A 13621-nucleotide genomic window follows, 5' to 3' on the forward strand; every position below is an offset into this window, starting at 1 on the left:
ATACCGTGTTGCTTCGTTCCGACAATGTGCTCTACACCCTGCATCACAATCATTCATCGTGTGCTTCTTGATATAAGAACCAATGTCCACGCATTCTTGTGGCATACTTATAGGTCAATCAGAGCCGAAAGAAGGCTACCTTGGAGCCGCATACCACTCTGAGAGCCGCGGTTGGGAATCACTTGGTTGAGCGAGGAAGCTAGGACTTGTCAAGTCCGTCCATACGTCAGTGGTTATTACAAAGTCCATTTTTTTCTTGACTTGAAAAACAGAATATTTTGAATAAAAAAATCAACATTTTGGCAGTTAGTGACCATTAAAATCTTAATTTTGACCAGATTTGACCTAACTTATGCATGTTATTTGTGAGTTATGTGTTTTACCACATAGTGTTAGAATTGTTCTACTTATATTTATTTCTGGTTGCAACTGTCCGTCATTTCGAAGTAGTTTGACCTGAAAAAACTTTTTTGACTCAACAAATGACAACTTTTTACATGAAAAAAATTGTTTTTACGAAATCTGGCTTTATGAAGAATTCAAGTATTTAAACACCTGTCCTTACTAAGTAGATTGTCAAGATTGAAGAAAGAACGTTCAACAGCAGCAGCAGATAGCTGACAACGCTGAATTTGTGCGTACACTGTTGGCGACACAACGTGTTGCTTCATTATGACAATGTTGTCTACCTCACAATTTTTCATCATGCGCTACTTGATATAATACTCATGCAATGTCCACGCAGTCTTGCTTCAGTAATGATATTGCGGTGCGTTGAGCAATGCGCATAACACCATGTAAACCTATTTGTTTCATTTGAATGTTTATGATTCACAACGAGCAGACAATGGGCTGACTACAACGGTACGCCTATAAAGTAGACAACAATCTGCAAAATGTGAAATAATAAGTTCACCGACAGTGTAAAATCTCCGATACAAACGAAATGCAGGTTGCAAAAATATTTGGACTTCGGAAACAATTTTGACATTTTTGACCTAACGCTACGATTTTGACATCATTTTGACTATTTTTCACAAGTAAAAAAATCGCTATAGTTATTGCTACTTCAAATTCTCCTTCAGTTCAACTATGCCTTCATCACTTTCATTGCAAGTATGCCTATTAACAGTGCATCTCGATGGCAAAATATCTGTTTTTGCCACCTGAGAATGCTTGACACCAATCTCAATGAGCGAATGAGAACAATGGCCAGTTCTTCAATGCTGCCACGTTCTATAGCTGATAAGGGACGAACATCCTTAACAATATACGTTATAGATGCGTCCAATAATTTATTTTTGGTTGCCGCTGCTAGAACTACTGTGATGTTCCTCTGTCCTTTCTGAGTTTCCTGTCTTGCAGCTTTGCAATAAAGCTGCATGTAGCTCAATAAATGGGAAGTAACACCAGTCTCTCGATCATGCTCTGATGACTCATCACACAAAGTGCACGAAACGTTACCTGCGTACTTCCGGTATTTGGCACAATGCAAAACAGTGCTTTTGGGTTTATTAGGGGTGTTGCTTTCATGTAATTTCCACCATCATTTTCACAACACCGTAACTCGCACTCATACTGTTTAGACTTCTAAATATGGTCGCTCTCGTTCAACTATGATAAGAACAAGTATAATTCAGTAATATTTCAACATTGCAAAACCTCATAATTGCAACTCTCTGAAATATGTTAACGTTAACCAGTAACCGCATGCCTTTGATGTGTTTGTCAGCATATATCGCCTGAATTGTGATCTGTCTGTAATTAGGTAATAAAACAATGGAATACAATGCCGCAGTGTCCCGCGTAAACAACGGACAACATAATCGACCCTATTGTCGTAACTCCGTGATATTTGCGAAATTGGAACTTCCTCAAACCTCACCGACGTCGATGACTTTTACTCGGCGTCGTGCATTAGTAAATACAAACTGGATGTAGTAACAATTCTTCTCTCCCACCGCTCCGCAATTCTGGTTGCGAAATCAGCGTACCCGAGTCAGGTTATTGGCACGCCAGAACTTGAAACTCAGTACAAGTTCAACTGTATCCGTAAAATAATTCACAATGCCGTCAGATCCGGATATGTGGAGACTAAAAAATTAATTTAATAGTTCTTGGGTCAGAAACCGGTTATACTAAACATCCTTTTTGTGTCTGTGCACTTCCTCGTCATTCCAAAAGGCCTAGATTTGGGCCCCGCTACAGGCCGGCAGTTACGGAATCAAAAACGACGAATATCGGCCTGTTATATATCACAATTGTAATCGACAAACCTGATGAATACTACAAAGAACAACTCGAGGACAGATGACCACCAATACACACAATTTAGCTGGCCACACGAAACATGTTTTAAACCTGGTTACACACATATTGTTAGAATTGTACTACTTATCTTTATTTCTTGTTGGAAATGTCTGTCCTTACGAAGTGGTTTGGCCTTAAATAACTTATTTGACACAAAAACTGACAAATTTTACATGAAAAAACAATATTTTAACAAAATCTATACCTATGAATAATTGCAATACAGCTAATCACGTATTACAGTATAAATAATTAAAATTTGTTGCAGTACAATGAAATATACTTTCCTACATTCTCGGGTAGAAAGTGTCTGTCCTTACTGAGTAACTTGTCACGAATGGAGAACAAACGTTCAACAGCTGTGTTAGCTGGTAACACTGAGGTTATGCATACACTGCTGGGATCAAACCGTGTTGCTTCACTCTGACAAGGTTTTCTTCGTCACATTTTGCCATCATCCACTTCTTGATATAGGAACCAATGCCTACGCAGTCTTGCCTGCATTAGGATATTGCGCTACGTTGAGCACATCAGTCTATACAAACTGTAAAATGTGAAATGATAGGATTACCGACTGTACAAACATCTACAATACAAACGACATGCAGGTTGCATTTTTTTTTACAAAGTTTACCGGACGCTACAATTGTGATAAATTTTTGAATTATTTCGTCATATTAAAAATAATCGCCCTGCTCATCAGAATTTCGTTCCAGTTAACTGTAAATATTGAAATAGCTACGTATCGTAATACCATAGTTTCCTATATGGTGTGAATACAGCGAGACTGAACGGCTCGCTGCATTTGGGTTACGTCATACTTTCCATTTGATTAAAGGCGACTATACGGCAATTTTTTACCAGCTTGTCGAGAGCTAAAGTCGATAAAATAGGTATCAACGGAGAGCCACTGGTGTACTGATTGCAAGAATAAATTTTATTCTGCTCATGGTCCTGGAACCCCTCCAAATAACACTCGAAATTTGCACCGTAATCGAGAATGTTAATCTGTCTGGCTCTTTCTTCTTAGCTCAACTCTAGTTTCCCCAGATAGAGTTATTGTGTCACATTGCTAAAGTCGATGCAAAATTCGAGGCTCATTTTTTTTTTTTTTGGGGGGGGGGTCCCAGGGCCATGAGCAGAATAAATTTTATGTTTTCGCAATCAGTTAAGAATGAGCTCTCCATTGATACCCGTTTTTACGAATTTAGCGCCAGGCAAGCCGGTCAATAATGGCCGTAAAGTTGCCCTTGGTCAAATGGAAAGTACGACGTAAACCAAATGCAGCGAGCCGTTCATTCTCGCTGTAGCCACACCACCTAGGCCACTATGGTAAGACAAGACAATTTCAACGATATTGCTTGTTGCGCCACAGTCCCAGATCAAACCAAGAAGCAAGATGCTCTCGCACGATCGATTCGTTCGCAACTCGAAAAGTACAATAATGGATTCGCAGACGTTCGTATGGAAATCTATACAGCAATCTACGAATCAGACGACGACATTCTCATGAAACACCATTCCGTCATCAACGCATCTAAGATCTCATTGAGTCGCGTTGAAGCTAATATCATTGGATCGCTTGCAGCAAGGAATGAAACCCTTGATTCGTTGAATTTAACCCACTGCAAAATCAACGGCGAGCTTTTGGGCATTATTGCAAAGTGCATGGATAATCGAATTCACGTGAGTCACTTTAATAAATCATAGCTTCTGTAGGAAAACACTAGAAGAAGGTTTTCTAAATTCATCAAATTCATACCCAGTGCATTTTTCAATGCGGTGCCTACCAGACATGGGGTGATTACGTCATGAATGTAATCGATTGCGATTACGAATACTTCTGAATCTCGCGATCACGATTACAGCAAAATCAGAAAGTAGTCGATCACGATTACGATTACATTGGAAAAGTAATCGCCTACTAACGATTACATTTATTTTGCTTCTTACAACTAATCTTAGAAGGTATATTGGAACAGAATATGAGGATTGCGATGAAAAGGCCTAATGAGATAATAACTTTATTTATAAATGATGCCTCATATGCTTGTTACGTCATATTGTACCCATTGCCCAGCTTTATGGGAAAACTTTATCGCACCCAACAATTTGCATTCTTGCCAAGTCCGACTACCTCACTTCAACCTGTCTCGTAGGGGACTCAATACCAACGTTCCCTCTAAGCTGCGCACGTGCGCAAATGCGCAGTGTTGAAACGGTCTCTGCGCACAGAAAATCTGCGCTGCGCAGAAGAAATTAGAAATGATGTTTTTTTATAGTTGTTGCGCACTGTTGTCCAATGGACCACGCAGGCGCGCAGATTAGTGAAAATTAAGATAGAACATTGCCAGGGCCAAATAGTGTTATCACGGAAGTCTGGAACCGAGGTACAAGTGCGCCCCGCAAAGGTAACTATTGCGCTCCGTGAAGAAATGAGAATTCACAATCACGTGGGACTCACGGAAGATATTTTTTTAGTATGGCCTCGTACGTGTGAGTGATACTGATATCATTTCAATAGCGCATTATTTTCTGGGAATGGCGAAATAAGACGGTTTAACAAAGTTATAAGTAACAATGGGCTAGCTCGAAGTTAATCTGCGAGAAACTAACGAATAGTCTTCTCCGCGTGGCATGAACATTGGGTAAGATTTACTCAGGACCGTAACTTTCGCACCCCAAACCACCCAATTGGAGGGGCCGAGCTCAAAGGGGGTCCAAAATTATTTCGAGAATTAACATAAATCATGGTGTATTTTTTGAAATTTTTCAGGATTTTTTTTCGCGCAACGCTCGTTTTATTATTGTCAGATATCTGATTGTTCGGTTCCCTTTCCCAACAAAAATTACGCATGATTTATAAAAATGGGCAGTTGGGCGTCGGCCATTACCGCACCATGACGCGCCAAGATATATGAAGTTAAAGGCTATGTAACATGCGACTCCAAGAAGTGCGCCAGAACGATCAGCAGCGAGAAAACCTTGGGCGAAAAGACTGCCCCGGTGCTGACAAAAAACTTCGATATATACAATTAATACAAATGTCTGTGTAGTTGTCCATGTCCATAGGTACCTAAATGGCTGGCGCCGAATGTTCCTGTCCTGACGATCCGAGTCCCGCAACAAGACAAATGCCATATCGAGTGAACATAATTTTCCAGTTAAGAAATACCAATTTGAAATCGTGTACGTCTTTTACTTTAGTACGTTTTGGCGATTTCAATATCTTTTGACACAGCAGATAGGGGGTCAGGAAATAGCATCATGTAACGAAGTCATTATATCAACGGGTACGCCAGAAGATGTTTTATTATTATTTAAAGGGCCAATCTATTCCAACACACCTCACTGGATCAGCTCTACCGGTAAATCTGATTATGTGAGCATTATTGATAGCAATATATAGGAAGTTCCCGATCATATTGGCCTATATGCAATCATGAATTATATACTTTTTTCGCGCTTCGCGCGTTTATGGACGCTATTACCAATTGGGCACCCAATATAGATGATAAGTACCGGAAAAAAGCCTAGAACCCTAGGTGGTCTGGGGGGCGAAGCCACCCAGTAGTTAGTTTTATCACCCGATTGGAGAGTGGTTGCGCACTGTTGTCCGAGGGCCTGCGCAGTGAGTTGGCGTGTTTGCGCAGACTCTTGAAAAATTAGAGGGAACATTGCTCAATGCTATTACTCAAACCAATATACATTAAAGAGTATTTTCGTGGGATTTATAATTAAAAAATAACAAATGCCACCCGGGGCACCCACAGAGGTATAAGGACATGATAATTTGTCTGTGCGTCACACGAAAGTTTTTCTGTTATTCTGCTACGTTTGGATGACTATTACATCTTTTGATTATAACAAACCGTAGGTCACGAATTAACAACATACAATGAAGTAATTATAACAACATAGCAGATGTTAGATTTATGAATTACGTGCCCTCAGCTCTACAGGTCAATCTTACCAACGGGGGCTAAGAGAGGATTAAAAATTATTAGTGATGTAATGGAATTACTATCTCCAAAGGCATATACGGAGCAAAATCGTCAGGCAAGAACTAGTCGTCATTTACCGCCAAGTTTGTCGGAATTCCACTGGCAATAGAGTGGGAGAATGGAAATGTGCACTAGGACATTATAATAATTGTTGATTGGTAGAGTGCCCTTCAAGCGATTCAAGAAATGGAGGTGAAGTCTCATTGCCTTATCGGAAAGATTCTGCAAGGCATCCACGCATTGAAAGAAAGAGGAATCAGTGTCGTACGGTGTCTTATTGGTATGGATTCGTGGATATTGCGGAATTCACGCGAACGAGAAAGCAGATGTCCTAGAGAAAGCGGTTGCCGACTCGCCTGTCCTAGAAGAAGAAGAGCCAAGCCTGAATTCGAAGGAAATCATACGAAAACATGTGTATGCAGAGTGGAGCTCGAGATTTGCAGGTTCCAAAACTGCAGAACATTTCAAAAAGTTTGTTGCCTATTTTTATTCAGCTGTTAGCTTCTGTGAAATGCCGAAGAAAAGCCAGTCAATTCTATTCCGCCTATAAACCGGGCATTGTGGATTAAGAGCACATCTCAACAGAATTGGTTTGTCAGATTCTCCAAATTGCGAATGGGTTAATGAACTAGAAGACGTAGCCTATCAATATTCAAGATCGGGCGCAAATGACCTTATCGGCAATAAGCCCTAATAATTGTTCAAATGCACACACACACACACACTACGTAAAATGCTCGAACCTCAAAGTACCAATATAATTGGAAGTCCTACTTACTGACGCACGTCTCTTCAAGGATGCCATAGATTTCAATCTATCCACGAATGCAATATTCTACTTCAGGGGTTCTCAACCCGCGGCCCGCAGACGTTCATTTTGCGGCCCGTGACATCTTTCTTTATAAACGCAATTACTACTGACACGGTATTGTTACAAATTGATTTAGATACTCAGCTCCTTTATTGCACCGTCTCTGTATCGTTTCATTACTCATTATTGAAAGCAGTGGTTCTCAAACAGGGGGCGCGCCCCCATGGGGTCTGAAAGCATCTTAAGGGGGCGCAAAGCTGCGGTCAACTAAAAAAATTTGCGCTGCGCGCATTTTATCTCCAGGTTTTGAATATTGCTCTGTGTATATAGTCCGAATTTCATATTTGAGAATTCTCTCATCAACAGCCATAACCTTCCATGCCACCAAACTAGCCGTTGGTATTGCTAGCATTCTGGTTGCATTTTGTGATATAACGATAAGGGGGCACGAATTTTTTCCCTATCAAGAAGAGGGGTGTGCCTAACACAGTTGCCGCGTAGACTACTTTAAATCAGCCTTCGTCGAATCCACCGACATTGCATAACTAATTATCTGATTGAAATTTATCAGAGTGGACAATGGACATGTAGAGGAAATGCTGGACGGGCAAACGTGGGGATGGTACCAGCGAAAAATATCAACTTGACAAAGTTGACTTCTGTAGCTATTGCCGCAGGCCCCCAGGAATCGAAGGAAAGGAGAATGGTTGCTTGGAAATGGCCCGGAACACCAGACTTCTTCTCATATCACTCACGGCTCAATGTGCTAATGGCCTCCGTAACGCAAAAGTTACCGTAATTTTATACTTGCTCGCTCACGCATTGAAACAGAGAGTTCGGTTCTCTGGTGGAATGGTTTGAAGTTGCAAATACCAACATAGCAACGAATGCAATGCACGCTCCATGAATGGATTAACTTGTGTCGCTAGAAGATACATCGTCACACAGCGAACGCTGTCCATTATAATGCACATAAACGTGCTAAATGCCCGTATACGACTGGCAAATAGGCTGCAGTGGCCTAAATTTAACATTCGCCCACAAATACATGTTTATATTGTTCTGCGGCCCGCAGTGTCTTCTGGTATTAAAATGCGGGCCGTTATACAAGGGTAGTTGAGAAGCCCTGATCTACTTGATGAACAATTATCGGAAATATGGGGACATAAACCATTAAGTTAAAATCGCCAATCAAATCATACTCAACAACAACAACAACCCTAAAAAAGCTGTGACTCGACTTGATTGGAGAGTCACCTTCGAAATTCGATTGACTTGACTTGACTCGAGTCAAAATATGTAATGACTCGAGATGACTCGTGACTCGAAAGTAGTGACTTGACCCCAACACTGCTTTGATGCTACCGGATTATTCATCACTCATGACAAGTCATATTCAGTTACATCAGGGCTGTCAAACATTCGGCCCGCAAGCCGCCGATCCACCAGACGATTCCATCCAGCCCGCTAAGCAATTCTGAGTTGAGTGAAAGAATCTTATATCATCCAGCACATTTGTAGCAAATGATGAGATTTATTTTGCAGGAAATACATCCGTAAAAGATTTCCTCAAGACAGCAAATGTCGAGCATTTTCATGTTCATAGGCCAAATTACAACTGCCGGACTACAGAGTTGTGGTTTCACTCTACTGACTCTAGTTGCCACTCAAGCCGTTGACATTGACACCCAATTTCGAGAAGGCAAGATATGCACACTGGGTTCAGAGTTTTATGAAAAAGATTGACTGAAAAGTAGCTATTCACAGAAGCGATGACGCCATTGGGGAGTCGGTACCAATATATGCAGTTTACATGGAAAATTCATTTGTTACACAAATATATAATTGAAACATCTACGGTCGCACTGATGTGTCACTTCCGAACCAATGAGACCCCGGGCGTAAGGGAAACCCGACTGGCGATTTATTAATAATGACTTAATTTCCACGTCCACATTTAAAATTACATATCTTGTATTCCTCATGACGCGTACGTAGGGCTAACGCCTGATTGCGACTAAAGCAAAGCGTGCAGAGAAATATGCGAACTTATATCGTCAGCCGTGTATATATGCTTGATAATCAAGCATTCAAGTGAAAAGCAAGGGCACGCGGTAACATTTTGGAATCAGTTGGCTGATCCGGCTCACGAGCAACGAACAATTTGAGTTTGACACCTCTGAGTGACATTGAAAGAGGCCACATAGAGAGTAACAACATAGATATCCGTCGAAACTCAAGAGTTAGATTAATCCATGTTTTACATCAGGTGTCGCCGGCCACTTCACAAAATTCGTGGAGGCCCCGGGCTGCATGACTTCAATATCGAGATAAAAATAAACAACGCTGTTTAACAACCACGTTTGGATATATCTACGTCAGTAGAACGCTATGCTCTCTAACATGGGCAACGAGCGTAGCTACCACAAAAAATATATATATTTTATTGAAGTTATTTTGCATAATCATGAGTCAATTTCGTCATTAATATTAGTGGAATTTCACATATTATTATCAAATAGTTATTCTATCTTAGCCCATGTGAGCAGATTAACCGGTACAGTAGATGCTTGGTTGTCTTCGAAAATTTAGGAAAGTGATAATTTCTGTGCTGCATCTTTGGGTGAGCCAATTGTTATTAGTCCTCTTCATTGCATCCTGTTATTTATCGACTTGTCGTCGGGATTGTTGGTATAGTGCAGTGGGTCTCAACTGGTGTGCCGCGGCACGCGGCCGCGGCCAATTGGACTGCTCAGGTGTGCCGCGAGCAAAATGTGGTAAACTATGTCAAAGTATAACAAAAATCCAAATTTTGAGTGTGTCATTGTTGGTTTTTTTATTGAATTTGCCCGATCAAGACACGCGATGCACAATCCGATGCATTGAACAGATATAAGGTTGACAAGGCGACCGTAGTTACGATATCTCAATCTTGTATCTCAATCCGGCATCCCCATTAGGTAGGGTTACCATATTCTGGAGTCGGGATAAGAGGACACTTTTTCAAAATTTCTTAACTTAGAATACCGGTGGAAAATCCTGAAAAAACGGTAAATGTTTTCCACTTCGTGGTCGGTTGACTAAAGAAAAAAGTCAACTTTCGCTCATCTCCCGAAATACCCGCCTGAGTGTTAGTTCAGTGCTATTTTATGGTATCTCGGTCGCATTTTGCCCTATGTTTAACGAAAATTCTCAAACAAGAGGACAAAATCTCAAAAAGGAGGACATTTAGGCATCCTCGGAGGACATTTTCAAAAACCCGAAAAAGGATGACGTATGCTAACCCTGCATTAGGTCATGGATTGGGTCTTTCTCTGGGCTTTTTATTGTAAAGACGCTCTGAGCACAGCAACGTATAGGGTCGGAGAATCTCATAAATCTGCGACGCTTCGTAACTTGCTACTGTACTGCCATGAATCAAACTGGGGCCTGCACCGTCAATGGGCGTGATACGCTAGTTTACCCACACATAGTAGCATTTAGGACGGGGATAACTAAACTCGGGCAATTGGACCGTGATATTGACGTGTGGCCGAAGTGTTCACCTTTTACTCGTCACCCCCATCAGAACCGGAGGCCGAACAGGGACATGACGCAGGTTGATGACCTTTTTCAGTTTCTATTTGTAGTCGTATTCTTGCCATGTCTTCGTCATCGATGATCATTTTACACCATACCGATATTACTTATTATTTTGATTCCTGAGATGCCAACTCATAGCACGGCCCACTTTTTGTGAGCCCCTGATTTTGAAGATTGAAGGACGAGCAGGAGCGTACATAAATCCCCAACACCTAGGAAGGCATTCTCACCATCGAGAAATGAACTCATGTGGAAGTGATGTTCACGTTTACCAATTAGAATTTCCAACATAGTCACTCATATTGAGATTGTTAGGTAGCGTGCTTGCACTGCAGGTAAAATGTAGGCTCAGGGTGCCACGTTATGTTGCAGGCGACAAATTCGAAAATGGAGAAGTAAATTTGATCCAATTATATCAGTTACAAATTTCCCCGCCGCTGAGGTTTATTATCCCGGTTTGTTGGAACTACAATTGAACTGCGGGTGGGTGCCAGTAACACTATTGAGGTATATTATCCTCACAGATGCTATTACACGATCTGCGTGGAAATGCGTTAGGCATTAGGGATGGTGTGAACCTCTGAAAGGTTCAGGTTCGCGTGAACGCGAACCTTTTTGAAAGGCTCTGTGTGAACGCGAACGTGAACCTCATTACGTCATATTGCTAATTCCTACCCTATATTTCAGTGGAGTGATAGCCTATATTATTGTACACGATTGCGACGACTCGGCTCACATAATGCCACAATGCTTAAGTACATATTGTCGTTTTAAACGTCGCCAAATGCATCAACTGGGGCAATCAAATGATAAAATAATCCTATAAAATCAATATCTTCAGTCGCTTTGCCAACAATTTCGACAGGAAAGTAAGGGAATATAAGCTTACGCCTTAACGATCTAGGCCAGACCGCCCAGCCACTGTATTCGACGTCTGAGTATTGCTACGTTGATATTGAGCAGAGTGTAAAACGGGTTTCTATACTTGCTACCGACATTACCCCATCAACAAGTTATACAGTAGTAGCCAACAGCTCAATAGCGCGGATTGGTTTTTATGATACATATGAAATCAATATTTACCCCGTACGCCTGCTAGGTTTTTTACATCAGACAACGATATCAATTTCATTGATCAGTTGAATAAGTATCATTCGCTGACTATACCTACATGTAATGTATTTCTCTATTGATGTTGTGTGATTGGGGGTCAAGCTCACAGAAGAGAGTCACTAAATATCCGAGCAAACTTTTTAACAAAGCAAGTAAAATTTTTGAGATTGTCACGGTGCATGCTCGTTTAGTGACGATTTTTGTGCTACAAGCGCCATGCATATAATGGCCCGCAGTTGAAATGCAATAAATGTCAACCAAAGATGTTATAATGAAGTGAAAATTGTAATATATGAAAAAGGTTCACAGTGCAGAACCTATTAAGGTTCGTCTGTGAACGTGAACCTCTAAATTTCTGAAGTTCACACTCAGAACGCGAACGTGAACCTCACGTTCACACCATCCCTATTAGGCATCCATGTATAATACACCTCTATACGCCTCTGTATTTGTTAGTGGCGATCGTGATTGGACTCTTCGATGCGACGGTTAATTACATCGACAATGCGGTAATGGGCAGGCTTTATTGTCAATCCAATCTGTTGAAATTAAGCTAAACCTGAAGTTTAAACGAGATCTCAGCGGGACAGTTTTGTGGTAACCAACGTTCCTCCAAGCTGTGTAAGTGCGCAGACGCGCAGTGCTGACACGGGTCTGCGGCTGCGCACAAAAAATCCGAAGTGATGACATTATTTTTTAGTATTCTTGGTAACAGAGGTAATGGCTGATAATTCAAAACCTCACACAGAAGCGGAGAAAGTTCTTCTTCCGACCTGCAATAAAATTGTAAAAAATGTTTGGGAAGAATCGAAAACGATTCCCATGTCAAATGATATCATTCGTAGACGTATTTTAGAGATGTCCGCAGCGATAAAAGAAAACTCAAGCAGAGAAAAGCCTATTTGAGTGTTCCAAAAAGGTAGAAGTACTTCGTCAGTGACCATGACAACTCTGTAAAACTATATGGTTGCTGCTATAAGCAATCTGTTAGTTTGCCTGCGCCGTAAGCCAAAAGAGTTCAGAACCACTGTGCTAGTGTGCCGCGAACTATTCTTCATTTTCAAAGTGTGCCGCGAAGTCAAAAAGGTTGAGAACCACTGGTATAGTGGGATGATATTAGATTCGCCCAAACGTAAGCATTCCAGAAATAAATTTCCTTCGTGAGGAGAACAGAACGATTGCAAATTGGTATTCCTATATGGGGCGCATAATTTTCCTCTTCGCATTGTGTGGCGCGGATTACAAAGGAAACTACTATATTAAAATCGGAAATCAACTCGCATTGGACCGCGTCTAGCGCGAAGTAAACTTCAACAGTATACCAACCATGGTTGTGATCAAGTAACTAGGCTCCTAGTCACGAGTCAATCTCGCTTTCATAGTTTTGTCTCGAGTCAAGGTCCTAGTCATTGTGCTGGCTGCTCAGTTCCCAGTTAAAGTCCTGTTAAATCCACTTTTTATACTGCTTGGTGATATCGAATGGTTTGAATTTGAAATGTACTAATTTTCTCTACTTTTGCAGTTTCTAGTTGCATTTTTAAGTACCAGGACCAATAGACAAAATCCCTATAGTGTGATTACTTATTACTTGTCTTCTAAATTCAATTTGCATATTAACAGCCGCTAACACGTCCTAATTAAATTAAGTGTCGACGTAAAGCTTGGTCTCTTGGGGAGCCCGTAGTCGTTTTGCAACTGTCTTGATTTTGGAAATGGTGGGTCATTGCACGTCAAGCCAATATGCCAATTCATATCAGAAATTATTCCTCCATCGCAAGATATTACCATCTCAAAATCCTTA

General features: G+C 41.0%; 2 protein-coding genes across 2 annotated transcripts in view; both read left to right on the forward strand.

The window, feature by feature from the left end:
* Positions 1-13621, forward strand: part of LOC145443696 (uncharacterized) — a 116151-nt gene that overhangs the window by 23090 nt on the left and 79440 nt on the right. The window lies entirely within an intron of this gene.
* Positions 1-13621, forward strand: part of LOC145443509 (uncharacterized) — a 61023-nt gene that overhangs the window by 6932 nt on the left and 40470 nt on the right. Inside the window, exon 2 of the mRNA XM_080321469.1 lies at positions 3686-3996. Within this exon, the coding sequence (XP_080177595.1) occupies positions 3686-3996 (311 nt within the window). The remainder of the gene's footprint in view (positions 1-3685; positions 3997-13621) is intronic.

The sequence above is a fragment of the Botryllus schlosseri genome, chromosome 1 (assembly GCF_051294905.1).
Source record: "Botryllus schlosseri isolate E-star chromosome 1, Bs_hap1, whole genome shotgun sequence".
Taxonomy (NCBI): domain Eukaryota; kingdom Metazoa; phylum Chordata; class Ascidiacea; order Stolidobranchia; family Styelidae; genus Botryllus; species Botryllus schlosseri.